Source organism: Neophocaena asiaeorientalis, unplaced genomic scaffold (genome assembly GCF_003031525.2).
Source record: "Neophocaena asiaeorientalis asiaeorientalis breed wild unplaced genomic scaffold, Neophocaena_asiaeorientalis_V1.1 scaffold659, whole genome shotgun sequence".
Taxonomy (NCBI): Eukaryota; Metazoa; Chordata; class Mammalia; order Artiodactyla; family Phocoenidae; genus Neophocaena; species Neophocaena asiaeorientalis.
Window position 1 is genome coordinate 405,420 of NW_020173776.1, and position 25,487 is coordinate 430,906.

The following is a 25,487-nucleotide window of genomic DNA, read 5'->3' on the forward strand; positions in this document are numbered from 1 at the left end:
TCTCTGGGAGCTTCCTCCGTCAGTCTCTTCAGGGCTTGATTCACACCGCCTTCTCCTTGAGGCTTTCCCTGACCGCCCTCTCCATCTAAAAGCACAGCGTCGGGCTTCCCTGGTGGCGCAGTGGTTGAGAGTCCGCCTGTCGATGCAGGGGACGCGGGTTCGTGCCCCGGTCTGGGAAGATCCCACATGCCGCGGAGCGGCTGCGCCCGTGAGCCACGGCAGCTGAGCCTGCGCATCCAGAGCCTGTGCTCCGCGACGGGAGAGGCCACAACAGTGAGAGGCCAGCGTACCGCAAAAAATAAAAAAATTTTTAAAAAATTAAAAAATAAAAGCGCAGCGTCTGCCCTCACTGAGCGTTCCCCACCCCCACCCCCACTCCCACTCCTGCTTTATTGTTCTCCGTGGAGCTTACAACACCACGTATATGTTTTTCTTTTTTTTTTTAAGTTTTGGCTGCATAGCATGTGGGATCTTAGTTCCCCAATCAAGGATCAAACCCAGTCCCCTGCATTGGAAGTGCAGAGTCTTAACCACTGGACCACAAGGGAAGTCCCTATTTTCTTTCTTTATTGCCTGACTCCCTCCCTAGAATGTAAATTCCATGAGGGCTTGGATTATGTGTTTTGTTCACTGCTGTCTTCTCCGAGCCTAGAACAGTGCCTCACACATAGTAGGTGCTCAATAAATATTTAATGAATGAATGAATCAACAAATGAAGTCAAATACCTCAAACAGACAAAACAGAAGAACAGGCCCCTCAGGGCAGTTGACAGCTTCACTGTTTGACCTGGACACTTCTTGTTTGAGGAACCCCTGAAGCACTTCTGCCCAGCCAAGAGGGTTCCTCAGAGTAGAGCATCAAAATGACTGCTGAAGGCAAATGGGAGCCGTTGAAAGCTTTTGAAGGGCAAGCAGCAGTTATGTGGTTATTTTAGAAAGATCGCTTGGGCAGCTGTGCCGAGAGCAGATGGTAGCGGAGGTAAGAGTGGAAGCAAGGAGACCCACGGGGGCCACTGCTGCAGTCCCAGCACAAAGATGCGATTTTTTGTTGCAGCTGCTTCCCAGTCCCTCCCAGCCTCTCCTTCATTCCTTGCAGATTTAGCTCCCGGCTCACTGCCGCTCTCTCCAACACTGTCATGGTTCCTGGTGAGTTCAGTACCCACTTGCGGTCCCTTGGCTTCCTCTCCTCCGGTGACCCCGTCCTCCGCTGCACCGCAGCCACTTGCTCCCTTGCCAGCCCTTTGACCTTGGCATGATCCCACTCTCTGCTGTCCTTGCAGCTGACTTTCTCTAGGACCCCAGCACTGACGACGATGCTCCCACCCCACCGGGACCACCCCTCCATTGAAGCTATGCCCTTTCCCTGTTCCTTCCGCTGCCCCTCCGTGTCTCCTCTTCCCTCCTTATTTAGCTTAAATTGTATCAGCCGCTCACTCGTCCGCACCCTGCCCTTCTTTGTACCTGCCTGGAGAGACCGTAACCCTAGTAAATCCAGTCCTCCACCTGCCCGACAGCCTGTGCCGCTGACAGCTGAATGAGCCTGGAGGAAACCGACTGACCTCGCTCCGGGTTCACGACCACTGACTTCAAGAGGGCCCTGAAGACTACCCCACAGTTCTACATTTCTCCAGTGCAGCCACCCTCCCATCCTCCTAGAGCAGTGCTCCTCAAGCTTTAATGTGCACATGAATCACCTGGGGATCTTCGTAGACTACAGATTCTGACACCTTCCCAGGTGACCTGCATGCTGCTGGCCTGTGATCAGCAAGGGCCTAGGCCAGGGGCTGGCAAACATTTTCTGATAGCAGATCTTTTAGGCTTTGCAGGCGACATATATATATGATGTTTATTACAACTATTCAACTCAGCTGCTGTAGCTAGACAGTACATAAACTAGTGGGTGTGACCAGGTTCCGATAAAATTTTAGGTACGGAGACTAAAATTTGAATTTCGTAGAATTCTTCTGTATCACAAAATATTATTCTTTTGATTTTTTCCATCATTTACAAATATAAAAGCCATTCTTAGCAGGCTGTACACAAATAGGCAGTGGCCAGGCTTGGTTCACTTTTGGCCTAAATGACAGTTTTAACCCTTCTTCCTCCATTCTCACTCTCAGGGATGCCCTTGCTTCCTAGCCACCGAGAAAACTTCAGCAATGACAGGAGAACTTCTGTAACTCACCTACCACATCCCAGCTACCAGCACTGTACTCGGATCCTCTGCCTTCATCCCGTTCCTACAAGGGATCCTAACCCCCATCACCTATTCAGAAACCTGCCTCTGGCAGTTCCTCCCTTTCTGTCCCTGCTTTTCCCTGGATTGTTCCCATCAACACACAAACAAATACGCCGTCGCTTCTCCCATCTTAAAAACCTGCTCTTTACCTCGACTCCCTTTCCAACTACTGCTCTTTTCCTTCCTTTACAACAAAACTGAAAGATTTGTCTATATTTACTACTTCCAATTACTCTCCTCATTCTTTTTTTTTTGAGCTATAATTCACATACCATAAAATTCACCATTTTAAAGTGTACAGTTCAGTGGGTTTTAGTATGTTCATAAGGTTGTACAACCACCACTGGTATCTAATCCAGAACACTTTCATTACCCCCAAAAGAAACCTGTGCCCATTAGCAGTCACTTTCCATTCCCCTTCTCCCCCACAGCCTTAGGCAACCACTAACATACTTTGTTTCTATGGATTTGAATATTCTGGACGTTTCATATAAATGGAATCATACATTATGTGGCCATTTGTGTCTGGCTTCCTTCACAATTTTTCAGGGTTCCTTCATGTGGCACGTGTCAGTAATTCTTTCCTTTTTATGGCTGAATAATATTCCACTGTGTGGACATAATCATTTTGTTTATCCATTTATCAGTTGATGGACACTAGGGTTGCTTCCGTGTTTTGGGCTATAATGAATAATGCTATAAACAGTGGTGTACAATTATGTTTGAGTACCTGTTTTCAATTATTTTGGATATATACCTGGGAGTGGAATTGCTGGGTCATATGGTAACTCTGTTTAACCTTTTGAGTAACTGCTGGGGTATTTTCCACAATGGCTACACCATTTTACATTTCCTCCAACACTGCATGAGAGTTCACATTTTTCTCACTAATGCTTATTATTTTCCATTAAAAAAAATTACAGCCATCCTAGTGGGTACCCATCCTTTCGGGAGCCCACTCCAATCAGGTTTTCACCTAGCACTCAAGCTGAAACTGTACTTAAGATCATCAGTGACCTCTGTGTTGCTAAATCCTAAGTTAATTTCTCGGATCTGATCTGACCTATCAACATTTATCTTAGTTGACCTTTCCTTAGAATACTTTCTTCACTTGGCTTCCAGGACAGAACGCTTGGTTTTCTTCCTATCCTTCTGCCTGCTCCTTCAGAATCTCTTTTTTCTAGTTCTTCTTTATCTCATTTCCTCCTCAACTCTTTATTCAAAAGTCATCTTCTCGGGACTTCCCTGCTGGTCCAGTGGCTACGACTCTGTGTTCCCGATGCAGGGGGCCCGGGTTTGATCCCTGGTCAGGAAACTAGATCCCACATGCATGCCGCAACTAAGAGTTCACATTGCCACAACTAAAGATCCCGCATGCCACAACGAAGATCCCACACGCAGCAACTAAGACCCGATGCAGCCAAATAAATAAATATTTTAAAAAGTCATCTTTTCATTGAAGCCTTTCAACCCCTATCCATGAACATCATACTCCTTTCCCCTGATTTATTTTTTCTCCTAAGCACCCGTCACTTTCTAACAATACATATTTTGCTTGATTTATTTACTTTCTCTCTCCACTTCAATGTAAGTACCATGAAGGCAGGAATTTTGTCTGTTTCGTTCACTGATGTAATTCCAGAATCTAGAACATGAATGGTACATGGTGTGTGCTCAAAAATTGGCAAATGAATAAGTGACTGCATGAATGATGGCAGCTTGAACTAGGGCACTGAAGGCCTGGAGAGGAGGGAGATGAATATCACAGGATGATTGAGCGGCCTTGGGGAGTGAGGATGGAATCAGACATGATCCTCAGCGCTGAGTGAGTAGGTGGTTCACATCCTCTGTGAAGCAGGAGGATGGGAGGAACGTTGAGTTCAATTTGGGGCCAGGGATACTTGGGGTCATTGGGTGATGTCCGGTAGGGAGCTGCATCTGAGATCAAGGGATTGGTCAGGGCTGGAGGTATGGAGGATAGCCTTAAAGTCTGGAAATATAGAAAATACATCATGCATTACAGTAGCAATAAACAATCATGTATTTAACCATGCCTCTGTAGTATAAGCTTAATAAATATTTGGTGGATGAATAAATGAGCTCTGTGAGATTTCTAAGGATGGCCAATCCCAGGTATTGTCGGTACATATTTTCTAAGAATTCACCAAATCTCAGCCTGTCTTTGCTACCTTGCCTTCCTTAATAAGGATATAAATGGTCATAATAAATTTTTGTCATGTAGAGGGCAGTTCCAGAGACAGTAAAGAAAATTCTGGGCCACCCCCATAAAAACATGTAACATATAGAGCCTCTATATACCAACAAAAGGCCACAAAACTCCTCTAATCTTTCTCCTATGGAACTAGTTAAGGTCTGTGAATACCATAGGAAGTTAGACCTTAATTTATTTTTTAATTAATCAATTTTTTTAAAGGGTTTGCGATTTTTTTTAAAGGAACTCCTTTATTTATTTATTTATTTTTGGCTGTGTTGGGTCTTCGTTTCTGTGCGAGGGCTTTCTCTAGTTGCGGCAAGCGGGGTCCACTCTTTTTTTGTGCGGTACGTGGGCCTCTCACTGTTGTGGCCTCTCCCGTCGCGGAGCAACAGGCTCCGGACGCGCAGGCTCAGCGGCCATGGCTCATGGGCGCAGCCGCTCCGCGGCATGTGGGATCTTCCCGGACCGGGGCACGAACCCGTGTCCCCCGCATCGGCAGGCGGACTCTCAACCACTGCGCCACCAGGGAAGCCCGGGGGCCACTCTTCATCGCAGTGTGCGGGCCTCTCACTATCGCGGCCTCTCTTGTTGCAGAGCACAGGCTCCAGACGCGCAGGTTCAGTAATTGTGTCTCACGGGCCTAATTGCTCCACGGCATGCGGGATCCTCCCAGACCAGGGCTCGAACCCGTGTCCCCTGCATTGGCAGGCAGATTCTCAACCACTGCGCCACCAGGGAAGCCCTAGATCTTAATTTATAATCAGAGTTAAATTACTGCCTCAGGACTACCTTGTATATGCCTGCTGGGCAAGGAGGTGTGGTTCCTGATTTTGAAGGCATGGAAGCCTCATGAATGCTCAAGCCACTCCCTTTTCACTGCCCTGGAGGTAGCTATTCCCACTGCCCTCACTCCTTGAATTTCTCATGCCTACTTCCCTTAGAATCGCTTCTCTCCACCAGAGCAGCAAACTCTCCAGGGCTGTCTGCATCTGGAGGGTGGGGACCTTGTTTACAACTGTGGCCTTAGTGCCAACACATAGGAGGTGCTTGATGAATGTTCAGATATCCAGTGTCTGAGCTGTCTCCATCCTGTCTTTATTTCCAAAGAAATCAAACCTGTGTCCGAAGAAGGCAAAAATGGAATCAGCTGCTTATCAAGAGGGATGGCCCTCCTGCAGTCTCAGCAGTTTGTCTGGTTTAGGGATTTTCTTCAACACCTGGCAGCTTAGGGGCAGGAGACTCCCACCCGAGGCCGTCATCACAGCCCCTCTCACATGGTGCATTGTGCCCTGGTTATTTCTGGTTGTCTCTTGACACCACTGGCCCATGGTTCCTCAAGGACAAGGACTTGAGTCCTTGAACCCCAGGGCCTCCACACAGTCAGTGACTAGTAAATGTTAAGTGAATACATAAGTGAATGGAAGAAATTTAAGAGGGGGTGGGAAGGGGTTTCCCTGGTGGCGCAGTGGTTGAGAATCCGCCTGCCAATGCAGGAGACACGGGCTCGAGCCCTGGTCCAGGAAGATCCCACATGCCGTGGAGGAACTAAGCCCATGCGCTACAACTACTGAGACTGCGTTCTAGAGCCTGCGTGCCTAGAGCCTGTGCTCTGCAATAAGGGAAGCCCCCAGTTGCCACAACTAGAGAAGGCCCACATGCAGCAATGAAGATCCAACGCAGCCAAAAATTAATTAATTAGTTAAAAGAAAAAAAAGAGGGGGTGGGGAAGTGTGGTTTAACGAGTTGGACTGGGCAGCAAGTAGAACAAGAGAGGGAGGTACTGACATGAAAACAACTGTGAGAGGACTGGCAACGGGCCCCAGGCTGGGTACAGAGGCAAGTGATGCCAACTCATGACTGATGGTTCTGGGGTGATGCTTCTCCTAAGCTGCCAAGAGGTTCCCTTTTCACCTGCCTTCTCAGGAAACCTACACTAGTGGTTATCACTTCCCCTGGGTATTCATCCTTTCTCAGTTCTTTCCTTTTGGCTTCTAAACATGCTTTAGTATTTCTCATATTAAAAAAAATCCTTCCCCGATACCCTTTATCATCACCATTTTTTCACTGCCAAACTTCTCTGAAAAGTTGTCTATGCTGTTTCCATTCTCAGCCCAGTCTGGCTTTCATTCCTTATCATTCCAGGTCGTCAATGATTTGTAAGTCACCGAATCCCATGGCCTTTTTTAAAAAAAATATTTTTTGGCTGTGTCACATGGCAGGTGGGATCTTAGTTCACAGACCAGGGATCAAACCCTCACCCCCTGCAGTGGAAGTGTGGAGTCTTAACCACTGGACCTGGACCGCCAGGGAAGTCCCCCCATGGTCTTTTTTCAGGCATCACACTTGACCTTCCAGCAGCATCCAACCCTGATGGCCACTCCCCTTCTTCATTCTTATCCTTGGGTTAGGTAATATAATACCAGTCTTCTGGTTTTTCACCTACTCTCTGGCTACTCCTTTTCTGTCTTTATACATTTCCTCACCTGTACAGTATCCTTAGAGTTCTTTAAGGCTGGGCCTTAGGTCTGTTTCTGTTCTTTCTCTACTCTCTCCCCCTAAGTGATTAAATCCAGGCCCATGGCTTCAATGATCACCTAAAAATAGATGAATTCCAAACCTGTATCTCTAGCCCAAATCTCTTCTCTGAGCTCCAAGACCTGTATATCCAACTGCCCCCATCTCCATTTCCCACCTGCCACTCACCCTCACTGTAACATGGTTTCTGCCTCACCAGTTCACGCGTGCCTCAATACTGCCAAATCCAGTGAACAGTGCACATTTCTTATCTTCCTTAATCTCTCTGTGGCATGGGACACTGCCAGCCATTCTCCTCTTTGAAAATACCCCTTCCATTATGCCAGTACTCTCTCCCAGTTGAGGACCATTCTCTTTCAATCACCTTCGATGGCTCTTCCTCTTTACCTGCCTCTTGGGCTACTGGTTTCTAAAAGCTGAGTAAACATAAAGCAGTGACTTATAAAGTAAAGGCAAACTGACGTCACATTAGAGAAGATGGCAGGATGGAAATGAAGCAGCAGCTCAAGGATGTTGTCCAGACATTTTGGTTCTTATGGAACAAGACTGGTGAACCATGATTTGGTCTTCTGGGTGAGCAAAATATAGGCATAGTGCTAGTGAAGGTAGTAACAAATATCATTCATCCACTTTCAAAATTCCCAAAAGGTTAATTAAGTATCAAAAGCTTAATTTCTCAAAACTAACAGCTATTTTGTAAAGTTAATAAACACTTAGCTTCGTACTTGAGTGATGTTGATATTTATTGATATCGACGCAAAACAAACTAAGATTAAAAGTTGCTATTTAACAGGAACAAATATTGGTGCAGTTTCCTTCCTGGAGACGGTAGGCACTCAGCTCGAGACCTAAGATAAAACAAAGACTGGATTGTCAAGCACCAACTAAGGGTTAAGCTTTAGTAATATAAAAATTGCTAAAGGCAAAAGGAGATGTTAAAAAAGGTTTTTTTATGCTAAGCTCACGTAAGCAAACAAAAAACTAAAACTAATCCTAAAACTTTAGGACATAGGATATAGACAAGACATGACTATTTAAATTTTTGCAGAAGCGAAAATCTGTTATATCCTTCACTGTACTTGTATTACAATTACATGCTCGTTGCTTCTACACTACACAAAGTCAACAGTTATCAACAACAATGACTATAACTAGATCTGAACAAGACTTCAAAGTGACTCTGCTCCACTGAAATTAAGAAAATTCAATCCAGGATTAACAAAACCTTTTGATTTTAGAGCCAGTTCCCGTATCTTCTTCTCGTGTCATACCTAATTAAGTCCTCTCTTGACGTCTCCTGCCTGCAAACTGCAATGTATGTCCTCTCCCTCAGCTTTGTCTGACACTTTAAAATTAATTTGTATGAACTGCATAAAAAATGAAATTGTACTTCCAATCTGAACCTGCAATCGGGCTCCTGCTTTGACGCAAAACATACTCCTCTGCAGTGTACCCCACCAGCACAGCGACCCCCTTTCTCTCTCTCTATTCCTTTGCCCTGAAGGCACTTCTGGATTGCTTAATTCGTGCTCTTTGGCTGCCTAGACAGTCAGGACACCTAAGGCCATTTGGACCTATCACTCCTCGCTTCCTTCTTTTCTATGGCTAATACCACTTTCCTGCTTTTTTTCTATGGTTGAATCTCCAGACTTGGTGCTGTCATCATGGGGACAGAGTCGATTTCGGCTTCGAGCTCCTGGTTGGTAAAGCTGCATTGCTGGGCGATCCTAAAGTAAAATGAAATGTTAATGTTACAATATTGCTACTGAGCATTTACAGGGGATTTTCAGAGTCATAAGTTATATATTGACATATACCAAAAAGAACCCACACAAGACCAAAATGTGAGGGCACAGTACATGACAGTAAGTGCCGATGGTTAATTTGCTTCAAACTGCCCGCTTCCTTTCCCCTATCTACAAAGATAAACAACCGTTTCACTTTTTAAGCAACAGTTAAAAATACGTATTATTTTATATGCCTAGAGTAAATTTTTGATAAGTCTACTGCCTAATTTTCTTAACCACCTCAAGATGAACTGAATCAGCTTGAATAGTTTTTCCTTAGAAACCATGGCCACTGGCTCTCTTCCCCATCAGTAAATTCACTTTAAAATGCACCACCACCTGAGAAAATTTTAGAAGTAAAAACAAAAATAATAAAGAATGCAAAGTCTTAAATAAAGACCTCCCTGAAGTTATGAGCTCAGACCCTTGTAACTTAGCACAAATATGACTGTCTCTTAATTCAGGTTTAACAAGGTAATAGCCTAGCTTGAGACTCTCTAGGTGGCACTTTAGATCTCAGGTTCCTAAATAATCCTCAATAAAGTCACCAGGTACCCCTCAGTTCAAGTAATGTGTTTGGTTATGACAGTATGACCCTGGAAAACTTAAATGTATAGGCCTTTTTTCAAATTCAATAAAACATGAACCTTCCTTGCCCTTTCTCTCTGACATATGAAAGTTAGCCTTAAAGCATTATTCCCAAGTGAATAATTCCAGCAAAATATTTCACTATTTTAACAAGATGAAACGTTAAAACAAATGAGACTGCTGCATAGCATTTAAAGAAACAGATGATGGGGCTCCTACTATGCAAAGATGGGACAATTTAAACATCCATCAACAAGGACAGTAACTGATAGTAACAAGTTGGAGTACACCAAATATTTCTAAATCCACAAGTTCTTAAAGACTAAACGGAACAAAACTCATGGATAGCCCCTACAAGTTGCTGGGACACCAACTCATTACTCTGAATACTGTAAATAAAGGGAAAGGATCAAATGCTTTTCTTGCCTTTCCTCCGCCTTATGAAATAACGCATCTAAACAAAATTATTAGGAGAAAGGCTGATAAAAATTTTTATAATATATGGATCAGGCTTATAATACCTGAACTAATTGATCAGTTGTTTTTCCAACTTTTTATCTTAAAAAAATTTTAATCTATAGAAATGTTGCCAAACTTGTACAACAAATACCTCATACCTTTCTCCTAGATTCACGATGGTTAACATTTTGTCACATGTGCCTTTTCCGACTCTAGTGTGTGCAGGCATACACGTATATAGACACATTATATTTTTGCAGAACCATTTGAGAGTAAGTGCAGACATCATGACCCTTCATTGCTAAATATTTCAGCCTGTGTATCTTAAGAGCAAGGACATCCTATCACATAACCATAATACGATTACTATTGATCAATCTTAACGTCACAATAAAAGGATACCCAGACATTGTATGCTTCCTGATATGATGCAGTAGGAACTGCACAACACCATCTATCAAGTATTCTTGCCAACAATTGAGTCTGAATATATTCAAGCCTCTAGATGAGGGGCCACCTGTTTCTGTGAATAAAGTTTGATTGGCACACAGCCAGGCTTATTCTTTTACATGTTGCCTATGCCTACTTTCCTGCAAAGCTTACCGGTTGTGACAGAGACCACATGGCCCACAAAGCCTGAAATATTTACCATCTGGCCCTTGACAGAAAAAATTTGCTGACCCTGCTCTAGATATGACTACTGGTTTTCAAGGAAACACAGAAGGTAGAGGAACATGTTAAATGATACCACAGGGATGTAATTAGCCAATCTGGACTGTTAGACGCTCTACAGGGCAAACTGGATTCTGCAACAAATAAATGGTAGGAAAACAAGAGGAGGAGGAATTGTCTAGATTAAGAGACACTTAAGGGAACATTTCAAGCAAATACAGTTTGTGGACCTTGTTTAGAGCCTATAAAAAAGATGTTAATGAGACAATTGGGAAAATCTGAACACTGAGTAGGTAGGATGCTAAGGAGTTATTGTCAGTTTTGGTTTTTTTTTCTGGTGTGAAAATGATATTAGGGTTATTTTATTAAGAAAAAGAGTCTTGGGCTTCCCTGGTGGTGCAGTGGTTGAGAGTCCGCCTGCCAATGCAGGGGACACGGGTTCGTGCCCCGGTTCGGGAAGATCCCACATGCCGCGGAGCAGCTGGGCCCGTGAGCCATGGCCGCTGGGCCTGCACGTCCGGAGCCTGCGCTCTGCAACAGGAGAGGCCACAACAGTGAGAGGCCCACGTACCGGAAAAAAAAAAACAAAAAAAAAAGAAAAAGAAAAAAAGCCTTTGGGACTTCCCTGGCAGTCCAGTGGTTAAAACTCTGCATTTCCACTGCAGGGGGTATGGGTTCGCTCTCTGGCTGGGGAACTAAGATCCCGCATGCCACCTCGGGGCGTGGCCAAAAAAAAGTCTTTACTCTTAATATTGACGTATTTAAAGAAGAAATTATCTGTCTAGGATTTGCTTGAAAGTAATCTAGTAGGAGTAAGATAGGCTAGAGTAGAAAGAAGATTGGCCATGAGGTGATAATTGCTGAAGCTGGGTGATGGGTACATCACACTATTCCTCTGTTCTCTCTACTTTTGTGTGTGTTTGAAATACATACACAAACTTATTAACAGTAAGTTAATAAAAGGACCCCACCAAGACTGAAAAAGAGGTGCAGATAGTTAAAGTTCCCCTAAAATTCTATAATGAACAACGAGCTAGCCCTTTCCTTATATACTTGAAGGAAAAGAAAAAGAAATCCTCATGAAAATAAGTTTAACGAAAAGCAGCACCTTGTTTCTTATGCGATCTCTCTTAACCACTTCCTCTTTCTTTTCAGTTTTTTCTGAGCTGCCTACTGGTTCTGTACTTTCAGGCTTCTTTCCTTTATCCCGAAGGGCTTCTTTCTCTTTTTTCATTTCTTCTTCCTTTCTTTTAAAAGCCTTCTCTTTCTCATAGCGCTCCTTCTGCCTGCGGCGCTCTTCCTCCTGCCGCTTCAGCCTCTCTCTTTCCCGCAGGGCGCGCTCTTGGTCTCGTTCATAATCCCGCTCCCTCTCCCTGTATTCTCTGCCACTCTCATCTTCAGGTCTGCGTGAAAAACAAATCTGAGTATGCACCCTCAAAGTTCTTCTAATCACAAATGCAGGAACATTCTGATCCTGACTTGGCCACTACAATGAGGTTGAACTTTTAGAGCAGCATTAGAAAAAAACTACTAGTATTTTGAAAAACAATAAAAAAAAAACCCCAAAGTCATTCACCCAGATTAAGATACTAAAATATTTGAAACCTGTCCTCCTCATCCCCCTACACCTCGTAAAACCAAGTATCTTGATTCAGGTACAAGTCCAGAAAGTAGCAGTAAAACTAGCACCTAGAAACATACCAAAAACAAATGTACCAAAGAGCCCTCGACTACCGACCTCTTAGGCTTTTCATCTTTAAATTCACCATCAGAACGTTTGGGCAATGGACAACTCTGCCCACTGGCTCTTTCATCACTCAGATTCTCTTTGTCCAATTTCTTGACCTTTTCTCTTTTGTCCAATTCTTTTTCATCACCTTTTTCTGGCTTCTTGAGCAGCTTTAAAGAGAAGAAATTTAAGTTTATTTTGAAGGGTGGGACACTGTCTTCTGATTCTACCAAAGAAAATAATATACTAAATATTTTCAATTTAGGCTATAGAAGGCCCCCGTCTCTGCAGGTACTCATAAACTTTCAGGTGAACAACTAGTGCACGAGAGCAGTAATTTGCTAAAAGGACGCTATTAATGTGAAAGTGTTATCCACTCAAATGAAGTGGTTTAATCACTTTGTGGCAATAGGATCAAGACTCCTTTGGCTTAAATGGGTCAACCTTTAAGTAGACCAACGTACACTTTCAAGTATGCCTTCTGTAGCTCCAGCATGTTGGCATAACTTGATAGGAAAATATGGTTATGAATTTAAAATGCTAAGCAGATCATTACTGCTGGACTATTTTTATGTAGTAATTATAATGACAAATACCTTGGTCACCAAAGGAGAGATCCATTGCAGGAATAATTTTGCCTTGAGTCTGAGAGTAGTTACATACTTATGATGGTACAATCATATTATCATTAGAGATGAAAAGCAAAAATTATTTGGCATTTGATTTAAAAATCCAAATACCTCATACAATGGAACTGTGAAGTTCCATCTCTACTGAATAGGAATTCTGCTCAATGTCATATATATGACAGAATGCAATTCTAAACTAAAAGTGGTTTATAAAGTCCAAATTGCGAACAAAAATTTCTTTCTCATGCCACTTCTATAAATCTCTCTAGAATACCCCCAAGTGTTGGATATTCAGAGAGATTTTTAGGCAAAATAGAAGAATTTCAAGTCTCAGAGTGAAGGCGTCATAGAAAGTTTCGTCTCAGGGTGAAGGCATCATACAAGCCACCAAGCAAGAGGCAAAGCACCACAAGACTTAAGCATGCAGTGTTTCAGCACACAGACAGCCACTGCAAATGGTGAGTCCAAACTGGACACTAAGAAGGCACCAGTGTAAAGTGAGGATACCATGTGCAGGTTTCACTGGAAGTGTTCTTATTTCTCTAATGAACATCTTTGTTAGAAGCCAAGATGTTCATTACTCTAATAAGAACATTAACGGATATCTCTAGCATGGCTGGCTCTACCTTCTGCCTTGCTGACAGAAATAGCAAGTCAAGTCACTTGTGGCATGGCGGACAGAGAAATTGCTAGAAGGAATTAAGATGGGAACCTCCCCACCCTGCCGCCAAGCCCCTTATCACCAATAATGAGTCCTGGAGAGCCTAGGGGAACCCTAGCCACGTGAACGGCTGAATTTTGAGGAGGTAAAAGGAGACCCTGCCATCACCTCGGTGAGATTTTCTCTGACTTTCTCTGAAGTACTATGTACAAGTACTTCCCCAGGAAGTTCGCTGAAGCAAGGGCTGCCAAGCCATGCCCTCAGAAGGGAAGTAGCAAGGCTGGGATCTTTCTATAGGTTTTCCTCTTCCTACATGCAATATATTAATCAGAATCTGCTGCTCACAGATTCCCAGGTAGATGCAAGAAGGTAACGTGGGGAATCCTGTGAGAGGGGAAAGGACATAATGCAGGGGGTATATCCCTAGTACTCCCACAAGGCAGCCAGTTATGAGAGGCATATAAAAAGAAGAGAAGGGAAAGAGCTCTTTAGGCATGGTTGTCCTCTAGCTGTATATTGTTGAAGCTCCTGGGTACCCAGCAGAGCATCAGCAAGTCATCGGAGCTTCCTTCTAAGGTAGGAATTTAAAATGGCTCAGCTTTTAAGAAGACTTAGGTCAGTCTGAAGGGGTTTTCTACAGGTAACACTACCACCACCACCAAAAGGACTTATTAACTAAGACCTGTGTGTGTGACATGATACTAGGTGCTCTGTATCATGTACTTGGTCCTTACATTTTTCTGATTCACAGCTTGTAACAGAAACCTGTGTACCTGAGGACAGTGGAAAACAAACAGATGAGGCAACTTCATGTATCAAAAATGAAGGAAAAGCTGAATAAAACCCATAATTCATGCCAGCCAGCCCTAAGCCCTTATTTATGAAGAATTGAGAAAATAATAATCCAAAATTGAACATTTTCAATGATTAAAAATAACACAGATCTGCACTGAATACCATGTAAACTACTTAATCTTTTAAATTATCTTAAATTAAAAGAATAATACTATTACTATTACAGGAAAGGCTTCTGTTGATTCACTCCCCCCCCAAAAAAAGACAAAAACAAAACCAAAAAAACTGTTTACACCAACACAAGATGCATGCATATTTGAAGAAGTAGATACAGTACATGCAAATTTCAGCAACATGCAGTCAGTTTAAGTTATTTTCATACCTTAATCTTTGGTTCATCCTTTAATTTGTCCCTTTCTGGAACTCTGTCTATCTTCTTTAGCTTTTCTATATCTTTCCTTTTTCGTTTCTCTTCTTCTTTCCACTTCCTCCTCTCTTCTTCTCTTTGTCTTTTTCTTTCTATTTCTCGCCTCCTTCTTTCTTCTCTCTTTTCTTCTCTCATCCTCTAGAAAGAAACATCAACACAAACCTTCAAACAAGATAACTGCCACCAAAAACTTAGTCTTGAAGGTACGGTGGGCACCCACTGAACTGTATCATCTTTCCTTCCCATTTTCTATCTCCTTAACCCCCTCACCACCCCATTCAAAATATGAGAGAGAATAAAGACCAGGGCCTGCTAATATCAGAGTCTCCCAATGCTGCCTTACTACATTATCCAGAGGCTTTCAGGAAATCAAGAGAGTGTCTCTGGAGCAAGCTAAGGACTCCCTGGTTTTGCAGAGTGAATCTCTGGTCCAACAACCAGAGTGAAGGAGAAGGCCAGAGAGTGAGGCCAATGAGCCAACTCTTTTAAGAATAATGGTAGAAAAAGCAGCTATCTCTCCTATAGGATCCCAATGCTCTTATATTCACAGAATGCAAACCAATGAAATAGAAGTATTGAGAGAACTATAAAAACAAAAGGTTTACCTGCTTGTTTTTCAGGAAGCTCAAAAGTGGGGTTGTCTTTTTAGCTACATAAATGTAAACAGATTATTAATAATACTTAATCAACCCCTAGAAAGGATTCCGTTTTCTGACATTCCCTGCCAACCACCCAAGGTGGGAAAACTACACCCCTTAAACAGTAAGTTCACAACTATATTATTGGAAAGAAGTTTTACAGTATTCTATTTCGATTCTGAAGGTTTAAAATAATTTTTTAAAAGTTAAGAAATTCAAATTAAAACAATAAAACAATTATTAAAAGGAGCAATTCCCGGTCAGTGAGAATAAAGTGCAAAGGACATTCTCTTGTTTTACAGATGGGAGTATAAATTTGCTCAACCAGGAAGAAACTGGGGTAAGGGGCTAAAAATATCTAATACTTTTGACCCCATAATTCCACTTCTGGGAATTTATTCTATGGAAAGTATCGGAGATGGGCTTATACTATGCATCCATTAATAAAAACCAAGTTTTAGAAGAATATTTAACTCATTCTTCAATATTCTGAACAATGCTATCTAACCTTGTAGCTAGCTTTTTGAAAAGCATACTTCCTTCCTAGGATAAATTCCTAGGAGTGGAAATCCTGGGTCAGAGGCTATGCTTATGTTTAGAGCTGATATAGTAGTGACAACTTACCACTAAAACCAATATCCAAGCTAGAATTTCTCAAGTGGTTTTCAATTTTGCAGTAACTAACTTCATTTTTTGACATTTTCAGGTCAAAATTTTTTTTAGGAATATGAACTTATTACTAGAAAACACCAATTGATCTTCAAAGGCTTACCAACATCTTAAGGTCCTATATGAGTCTTCAAACTTTTTATACTTCTGTTACATTTGTGTGGCACTAAATAAGTCAGAATTTTTCCCATCTTATCAATGCATTCTCATAATCCTGTGAGGCAGGTATTATCTGCACTTTATAGTAGAACAAACAGAGTCTTAAAGAAGTTAGTGCCTTTCCCATGGTCAAACAGCTAGCAAGTGACAGAAGTGGGAGTCTGACAGGTCTTCTGATGAAAAAGCTGTTGCCCTTAATTCCTTTTGCCCACTTACCTATTAATTCTCTATTTTTTGCTTCTATTTCCTCTAGCAGTGTCTCTGGAGTAGATGTCATTTTCTCATTATCTGCAGCATAACTTTCCAAAAATTTTCTATATTCTGGATCTAAATAATTGTTTAAGTAAATAGAAAACATACAGACTTTAAACAAAATAGGAAATATTATCTATGGGAGAACTGCAAGCTACAGTTATGGGACCTTCAGAGACTATCATTTATAGCATGTAAGCAGTTTCTGCATCAGTACACCTCACTTTCATTAAACTCAGCATATGAAAATCAGGTGTTCTAAACAGATAAATGAGGGCAGATGTCCTAGATGTGGCACTAGAGGTGATAGTAACTTCTGGAATTCCTTCCTAGATGCCTCCGACATCAGAAAGGGTAACACATCTGAGTCATTATGTTGTATCTGGAGCATGCACTGTGGAGCATGTCACTTGATCTAGTCTTCACGGTCTGAATCTATGATATAATCAATAAGCAGCTGTGCGTTAAGTCTTTTCTGTGTTTTCCTTATAAAATACCCATTATAGTAACAAATAATGGAAACCAAACTAGTTGATTCTAAAATGCCCATCTGATATAAAATATTGCAGCTAAGTCCTTAGCCAACACAACCACATTACAGAGATCTCAAAATCTGGATCCAGTTTACCGTAAATGGCAATTATTTCAGTCTTTTAGTTCTAGTATTTCAGTTCAATGTAATTACTATGTGTGCAGTTAACTGCATATTCAAAGCCTAGAAAACAGGATTGGCCACTACAGATACTTTATATTAAGTTACTCAAGTATAGAAAATTTTCCATCACAGCTCTCAATGATAACGCTTCCTCTTTATAAAAATGGAAACCAAAAGTCAAATAAATAATCATAAAAATGGTAAGAGCCCTCAAGGAGTTGTAATTTGAAATATCTGATTTTTTCCCATTGTCTTCTAATATACCTAAAGTGATTTACTACTCAACAGTCAAAATATATTGCTTAATGGTGAAGGGATGAAAAGCCATTAGCCAAAGAGAGTGAAAACTAGAGGAAACCCACCTCCATTCTAACAAGCAAAGCTTTCATCAGTGAATTACATTTCTCATGAACTTTATTTCCTATGTTTTCTTAATTTAAAAGATTGGAGTCCACTTAATTCCCACAAAGGTAATATTTTTAAAAAACCCATGGCCCTACTATATATACAACACAGGGAACTCTACTCAATATTCTGTAATAACCCATATGGGAAAAGAACCTGAAAAAGAATGAATATATGTATAACAGAATCACTTTGCTGTACACCTGAAACTAACACAACACTGTAAATCAACTATATTCCAATATAAAATAAAAATTAAATTAAAAAAAACATGGCATTAGCATTACATAACTAGAGCTATACTGTACCATCATCGATAGTCCCAACTTTAGTATCTCTTTTCTTAGTCTTCTTTTTTGCAGCTTTTTGAAAAGGTGCAAATTCTACTATGGCAGGATATTCCTGACCTGTTTAGAAAAAATAGCATACTTGTTGTAAGAAAGAAAAGGTCAAAAGTGGATACAAGAGACTCAACCCACCACTCTCTAGGCTTCCTTTGATGACAGTGGTCTGAATAGGTCTCCCAACAGGCATAAATCACATTGGCACAACTAAAATCAACATGTTACCAAAGGAGCCCCCAGTTCATACTGATAACTTAGTGAAAAGATATGGGAGGGAATTAAAATACTCATTTAAATTCAACTTCTAAGTGTGATATTGTGATATGTGGGGGAAAAAAATCTACAAACTAATTTTCATTTAAAAAATACATCAGAGGGAATTCCCTGGCAGTCCAGTGGTTAGTACTCGGCACTTTCATTGCAGGGGCCTAGGTTCAATCCCTAGTGGGGGAACTAAGATCCTGCAAGCCAGGCAGCATGGCCAAAACAAACAAACAAACAAACAAAAAAACCAGATCACAATACTGATTATACAGGGGTATAAATATGTCAAAAGTCACCAAATGCACACATAAAATGGATGCATTTTAATATGTAAATTATACCTTAATAAAATTGATTTTTTATAAGTGCAAAAATATACATCAGAAATCTCTAGAACAGGTAAAGCTACAGATAGAAAGTAGGTTAGTGCTTGTCTAGAGATAAGGAGTAACAGCTAATGGGTACGAGGTTTCTCTTTAGAGAAATGTGTTCTAAAATTAGATTGTGGCGACAGCTGCACAACTCTGTGAATATACTAAAAAACACTGAACAATACACTTTAAAAGGGTGAATTTTATGGCATATGCATTATATCTCAGTAAAGCTGTTATTAAAAAATACACCAGGAGACACCAAAAGCACAGGCAACAAAAGTGAAAAATAGATAAACTGTGCTACATCAAAATTAGGAACTTATGGGGCTTCCCTGGTGGCACAGTGGTTGGGAATCTGCCTGCCAATGCAGGGGACACGGGTTCGAGCCCTGGTCCGGGAATATCCCACATGCCGCGGAGCAACTAAGCCTGTGTGCCACAACTCCTGAGCCTGTGCTCTAGAGCCCGCGAGCCACAACTACTGAAGCCCGTGCGCCTAGAGTCCATGCTCCGCAACAAGAGAAGCCACCGCAATGAGAAGCCCGCGCACCACAATGAAGAGCAGCTCCACTTGCCACAACTAGAGAAAGCCTGTGCCCAGCAACAAAGACCCAACACAGCCAAAAATAAAAATAAATAAAATAAATTTTTTTTAAAAATTAAGAACTTCTGTGCATCTAGGGACATAATCAACAGAGAGAAAAGGAAGCCTATAGAATTGGAGAAAATATTTGCAAATCATATATCTGATAAGGGGTCAATATACAGAATACGTAAAGAACTACAACTCAACAAAAAAACCCCCAAATAATCTGATTAAAAACTGTTCAAAGGACTCGAATAGACATTTCTCCAGAGATGGTATACAAATGGCCAATAAGCAAATGAAAAGATGCTATGTGCTCAAGCATATGAAAAGATTAAACTATTACCTCACTAATCATTAGGGAAATGCCAATCAAAACCACAATGAAATACCATCTTATACCTGTCAGAATGATTACTATTAAAGGGGAAAAAACCCCCAGAAAATAGCAAGTGTTGGCAAGGACATGGAGAAATTAGAACCTTCATGCATTGCTGGTGGGAATATAAAATGGTGCAGCCACTATGGAAAACAGTATGGTAGTTCCTCAAAAAAATTAAAAATAGAATTACCATATGACCCCGCAATTCCACTTTTGGGTATGTATTCAAAAGAAGTGAAAGCAGAGACTTGAACAGATGCTTGTACATTCATAGCAGCATTATTCACAATAGCCAAATGTCCCTCAACAGATGAATGGATAAAGAAAATGAAGTATATAAATACAATGGAAAAGGAGATTCTGACACATGCTACAACATGGATTAACCTTGAGGACATTATGCTAAGTGAAATAAGCTAGTCACTAGAAGTCAAATACTATGATTCCACTTATATGAGGTACCTAGAATGGTCAACTTCATAGACAGAAGGGTGGTTCATAGAGGTAGAATGTAGTTGCAAGAGGCTGGGAGAGGGAGAAATGGGGAGTTGTTTAACAGGTAGAGTTTCAGCCTTACAAGAAGAAGTTCTAGAGATTGGTTGCAGAACAATGTGAATGTACTCAACACTACTGAACTGCACATTTAAAAATGGTTAAGATGGTAAATTTTATTTGTGCATTTTACCACAATTTTTAATAATGCAAAAAACCAAAAAAAGCAACGAGGTAATGATACATACTATAACATGGATGAACCTTGAAAACATACTAAGTAAAAGAGGCAGTCACAAAAGGCCACATATTGTATGATTCAGTTCATATGAAATGTCCAGAATAAGGAAATCCATAGTTAGATCAGTGGTTGCCAGGGTCTAGTGGGAGAGGAGAATGGGAGATGACTGCTAATGAATACAGGATTCTTTTTGAAGTGATGTATACATTCTGGAATTACATAGTGGTAATGGTTACAAAACTTGTGAATATACTAAAAACCATTGAATTTTATGGTATGTGAGTTATATCTCAATTAAAAAAAAAACCCAAGTGACTACTGGAAAAATACACCAGATCCCTGCTATAGAATAATGTCATACAAGGTATAAAATTCCATCCTGGGCTTCCCTGGTGGCGCAGTGGTTGGGAGTCCGCCTGCCGATGCAGGGGACGCGGGTTCGTGCCCCGGTCCAGGAGGATCCCACATGCCAGGGAGCGGCTGGGCCCGTGAGCCATGGCCGCTGGGCCTGCGCATCCGGAGCCTGTGCTCCGCAACGGGAGAGGCCATAGCGGTGAGAGGCCCGCGAAGATCTTTGGCATGTAAACATAAGCCAGGATAAATTACCCTTAGAATTGACCCTTAGGCATCACAAAGCAGTCACACAGGAAACAAGGTTTTAGAAATCCTAGTGAATGCAGAATCATATTACCTTAATAACTGATACATTTGAGAAGGAACAGATAAACCAGACTGAAACAGAAGGAAATTGTGGAAGACAGGCTGAAAAAAACAGAAGTGAGGCCAAACTATGGAAGATGCTGACTACCAGACTAAGGAATTTGGACTTTTGTTCACAACTGCTATCTTAAGTCACTATTTTCAAAAAGATTAATTTCATGGCAATATAAGACTATTAAATTATACAGAAAGTGGAAAAAAATGGAAAATCCTATAAGGTTAGAGACTGGTTGTCTAAGCATTTGGTGATGAGGATATAAAGTGTGAAAGTATTACTAAGTCTAGATGAACAAGATATTAAAAAGCGGTAAATTGACAAAAATCCTTCACTTGTTTAAATGTAAGGGATAAAAAAGAGAGGAAAAAAGTTAAACACAACTCAGATTTCCAGGAAATCACTGCTATCTGCTGGAATAAACTTGGAGTGGAGAAGTAGCTGGTTTGAGGGGATTAATAAAAGCTGGACAAACACAGTAGCAATCCTTCAACTTCTACTGGCATATTTCCTGACAAAGATTTCCTTTTTACCAACTTTGAACTAATACTGAAAAAACATGACCTAACAAAAAGACACATCATTCACCTATGATTGCAAAGCCAAAAGAAAAGTGGCAAATGGAAGCATGGACATTCTCTGACTAAATGTTGCAAGCAGCAGATAATAAAATGAGAGTTAAGGCAGAAGTTTTTCTTCCCTATAAACTCCTGGATACAAAGTGGGAAATCATCAAGTTCAATGTTTTAATTATATACAACTTAGAATGTTAAACAGTACTCCAGCTGGCAACTATTGACATAAAGAATCTGACTTAAATAAGTGTTAGTCCTTGAAGCAAGATGAGAAGTAAATATTTAAAATTTGTCATACAAGTTTAAAGAGTCATTTATCAGTATCACTGTTAAAACTAGTAAATACTCAAAACAACAGATCATCTAATACCGGGCAAAAGAAGTCACAGGAAGAGAGAACTGTGGCAATTTCATTCAGTTGATCAAACTACAGAAATAACAGGTTAATACAAATACCTGAGGACTGTAAAAAGTCATATTATCTATTTATAAGGCTGTCATAAGCTTATCAAATGTGTAAAACTCTTTAAATGTTGCTCATCTTATCACCCAGGATTTTAGAAACGCCATGAAGGCATCGAGAAAACACTGTGATACACACATTGTCTTAAACATACAAATGACAAAGAAACCACCCCCCTCAGTTAAAAGGACTTACCTTTATTGTCAAGGAATACATAACCATCAAAACGATCCCTGAACAAAATAATGTCCTCCTGGTTTTTAAAGTTGATGTATGCTCTGGCATACATATGAGGATACAGGCTGCAGGGAGGAAAGCAATTATGTCAATGTGCTTGCAGGTGTCTGACTGAATTACAAGTATGCATATGTTAAAAAGATAGGCTCAAAAATCAAATGGAAAACATTAGTAGGATTAAAAAGAATGGAAGAAACCTTTTTCATTTACCCCCTCCCTCTTTATTTATTTATTTTACCTAGTATCATTAGAAAAAAACTCAAAATAATCATGCTCAGGCATAGGCTGAAGATGTTCCTGAAGCTGCTCCTTGGTCAAAGTGGGCGGTAATCTCCGTATTACCACCTTAAGAAATGAATAAGGAAAATAAAATTAGTACAAATCAATTTTCTGTCAAACCTGAATCACTGTCCCTGAAGAAAGTTGGCCTTTAAAAGATGAGATCACTTATAAAAACCCAAGAGAATGTTCAGAAAGCTCAGAATGATTAGTCAAACATAATAGTAACGTAGTTAAAAAAAAAACACCAACTCTCAAAAACGAGAACTGCCTGGAGCAAGGAAAATCTCAGGTTCTGTTAACCTGAAGCCCCAGTTTACTAGGTCTTCGCCTCATTTTCTATCACCCATTTTCAGCAGTGGTAAGAAATTAGTAAACCAACCCTGGTCTTTTGTGGGTGCCATGAATTCTTGATTTATTAATATTTCCCTACCACATCCAACACATCCTAAAATAAAATCCTTACTCAATCAGCATAAAGAATTCAAAATTCTAAGGAATACCACAAATTCCCTCATTGCTCCCCAAATAAGGATGCACCCGATCTGGCCCCCAGACCATAATATCCCCCACCCACACACTCCCTCAACTAGCCTCTATTAATTTTCCTATCACAAACTACTCCCACCCTTGATGGCCCCTTCACTATTCAATAATTCCCCTCCAATTCCTCATTCTTTTCACTATCGCTCCCCCTCCCATTATTATCTCACAGCTCTGACCTAAACCCTTCTTGTCTGGGAATCCCCCCGCCCTCCCTCACTCCCATCCCGGGGCTCGGCGCGCAGGGGCTCCCCCATTTCTGGCGAGTGGATGAGACAGGGTGATGCGATTTTCACTTAAGTGAAGAAACAGAGGAAGAGACTGGGAGAGGAAGAAGGCAGCCCCTTCCCAACCATCCTCCACGGGTGGCAGAACGGTCCCGCCCTCTCCTGGGCCGACAGCCGGCCAGTCACCTTGCTCAACGCCTCTTTCTTCTCCTTGTTCCGATCCTGCTTATCTTCCGCTTTGATGCCGTCCCCCGAAGCCCCACAGACGCTGCCTGTGGCCCCCGGGGGAGTCAAGAGGGTTACTCGCTTCTCCTTAGGCCTATGCTCCTTCTCCTCCTTCATGGCCACGGTTTCGCTCCTCATCGCGGTAGCTCGGCCTAAACGCCACTACGCCGGCACCTAACGACTCCCGGCCCACTCCGAACAGAACTCCGCCCCCAACGGACGCCCCTCCTTCTAAGCAGAACCCTGCTTTCCTTTGGGCCCCGCCAGGATCTCGCGAGACTTCAGGACGCCTGGTCTTAGCTTCCCGCCCGCGGAATCCCCGCACCGCCCAATCCCCTTGCGACCCAGACTCCCTCGGGGCACGTCATTAGCAACTCCGCCATCTTGGCTGGGACGAGTATTTCACGGACTACAAATCCCGGCATACAAAGCACTTACTCGGGCTTCCCTGGTGACGCAGTGGTTAAGAATCCACCCGCCAATACAGAGGGCACTGGATCGAGCCCTGGTCTGGGAAGATCCCACATGCCACTGAGTAACTAAGCCCGTATGCCACAACTACTGAGCCTGCGCTCTAGAGCCCACGAGCCAAAACTACTGAGCCCACGCGCCACAACTATTGAAGCCCGCGCACCTAGAGCCCGTGCTCCGCAACAGGAGAGGCCACCGCAATGAAAAGCCCGTGCATCGCAAGGAAGAGCAGCCCCCGCTCGCTGCTTCTGGCCGGGAGGTCTGGAGTCGTAGGTGTTTCAGGGTTCCTATTTGTAAGTAAATGGAATCCTTAATCTTGAAAGTGTAGTGTTTTTCAGATCTAAAGATACTTTCTGCGGGCTGTTTTCCTCAGATAAACCCGATGTGATCCAAAGTTTACCTCACTAGGGGAACGACTTGTATTTTCTATCATTGGTTGTGAAGTGTCCCTTCAGAGTCTTTAGAGGTTTTTTTCCTTATATTGATTAGGATTCAGACACTTAATAAACACGCACAGAACACTGACATTAAAGGATCATTATAACCAAAATGTATGAGATTTGTTTTCATCGCCGTTTTTAAAGGTAAAAGGAACCTATAGTACTGATGCCCCGCAGGGAGGAGAAAATAAAATAAAACCCAACTTGCTTTAGATGGGATTGCCCTCCTTCCCGCTTTTAAAAAGGCTAATTATGCATTATTTATAATAGCCCCAAACTGGAAACAACCCAAATATCTGTCAACCGGCTCATGCATAAACAAAATGTGGCACATCCATAGATCGAAATACTACTCAGCAATAAAAATGAACCGATACGTCCATCCACATGAGTGAATCTCAAAACGATTATGCTGAGTGAAAGAATCAGGACACAAAGAGAATACATGCTGTATGATCTCGTTGATATGAAATTCCAGAAAAGGTAAAACCATAGTGAGAGAAAGCAGATCAATGATTGCCGGGGGCGTCGGGGGTGGGGAGAAGGGATTGACTGCAGAAGGGCTCCAGGGAACTATTTGGAATTATAAAAAATGCTCTTTATCATGATTGTGGTGGTGGTTGCATGACTGCAGACATTTGTGTAAACTCATTGAATTGTACACTTAAAATTGGCAAATATTATTTTATGTAAATTATATTTTATTGAAATTCAGCCCCTCAGATTAAAAGAAATGCAAAACTTGAAAAATATTGCTCAGCAAAAGCCCCAGGGGGCTCCTCAGGAGAATGGAATGGAATCTGTCTCCTTCTCCAAATCCAAGAAAAATCTTTTTCCGTGGAGGAGCTGGTTAGTAGTGATCTTGAAGAGACAGCTGGCAGTGGAAGTCTTTACAAGAGGAAGAAATCTTTCCCCAAAAAGGAACCAATTAGTGACCCTAAAGAGGTAGGAAACAAGTGTCCCCAAGAAAAAGAGGAAATTCTCTTGTAAATGTCAAGTATTCTGTTTTGGGTTTTTTTTAATGTTTTATTATACTTTGTTAAAAAGGAAAAATTGTACATTTTAGAATGTTTTTATGAGTAAATTTAATGTACTGAAAATGTAAAAAAAAGAAA

At 41.5% G+C, this 25,487-nt stretch overlaps 1 protein-coding gene across 3 annotated transcripts; it reads right to left on the bottom strand.

Annotated features, from left to right (window-relative positions):
* Positions 1–7,711: 7,711 nt before the first annotated feature.
* On the bottom strand, positions 7,712–23,655 carry UPF3B (UPF3B regulator of nonsense mediated mRNA decay). Of its 3 annotated transcripts, XM_024751854.1 has the most exons (12): positions 23,423–23,655; positions 22,426–22,532; positions 22,146–22,252; positions 17,823–17,921; positions 16,419–16,529; positions 15,342–15,385; positions 14,692–14,874; positions 14,249–14,287; positions 12,234–12,394; positions 11,604–11,898; positions 8,609–8,716; positions 7,712–7,837 (listed from the first exon to the last, which is right to left on the bottom strand). In XM_024751854.1, exons 1-12 carry the CDS (start codon positions 23,597–23,599, stop codon positions 7,826–7,828), a joined length of 1,443 nt encoding a protein of 480 aa, XP_024607622.1. In that variant the 5' UTR covers positions 23,600–23,655; the 3' UTR covers positions 7,712–7,825. The 3 variants fall into 3 exon arrangements, with proteins under 3 accessions (XP_024607622.1, XP_024607621.1, XP_024607623.1); XM_024751853.1 differs by having other exon boundaries at positions 7,712–8,716; XM_024751855.1 differs by lacking the exon at positions 14,249–14,287 and having other exon boundaries at positions 7,712–8,716.
* Between the last annotated feature and the right edge of the window lie 1,832 nt (positions 23,656–25,487).

What these genes read in the sequence shown, in the direction of transcription:
- UPF3B (XM_024751853.1), bottom strand. Translation starts at nt 23,599, where the DNA reads ATGAGGAGCGAAACCGTGGCCATGAAGGAGGAGAAGGAGCATAGGCCT. An exon ending in AGAAAGAGGCGTTGAGCAAG is followed by an intron (nt 22,533 to 23,422) that starts GTGACTGGCCGG and finishes TCATTTCTTAAG; the next exon opens with GTGGTAATACGGAGATTACC. An exon ending in TGTATTCCTTGACAATAAAG is followed by an intron (nt 17,922 to 22,145) that starts GTAAGTCCTTTT and finishes TTTTCTAAACAG; the next exon opens with GTCAGGAATATCCTGCCATA.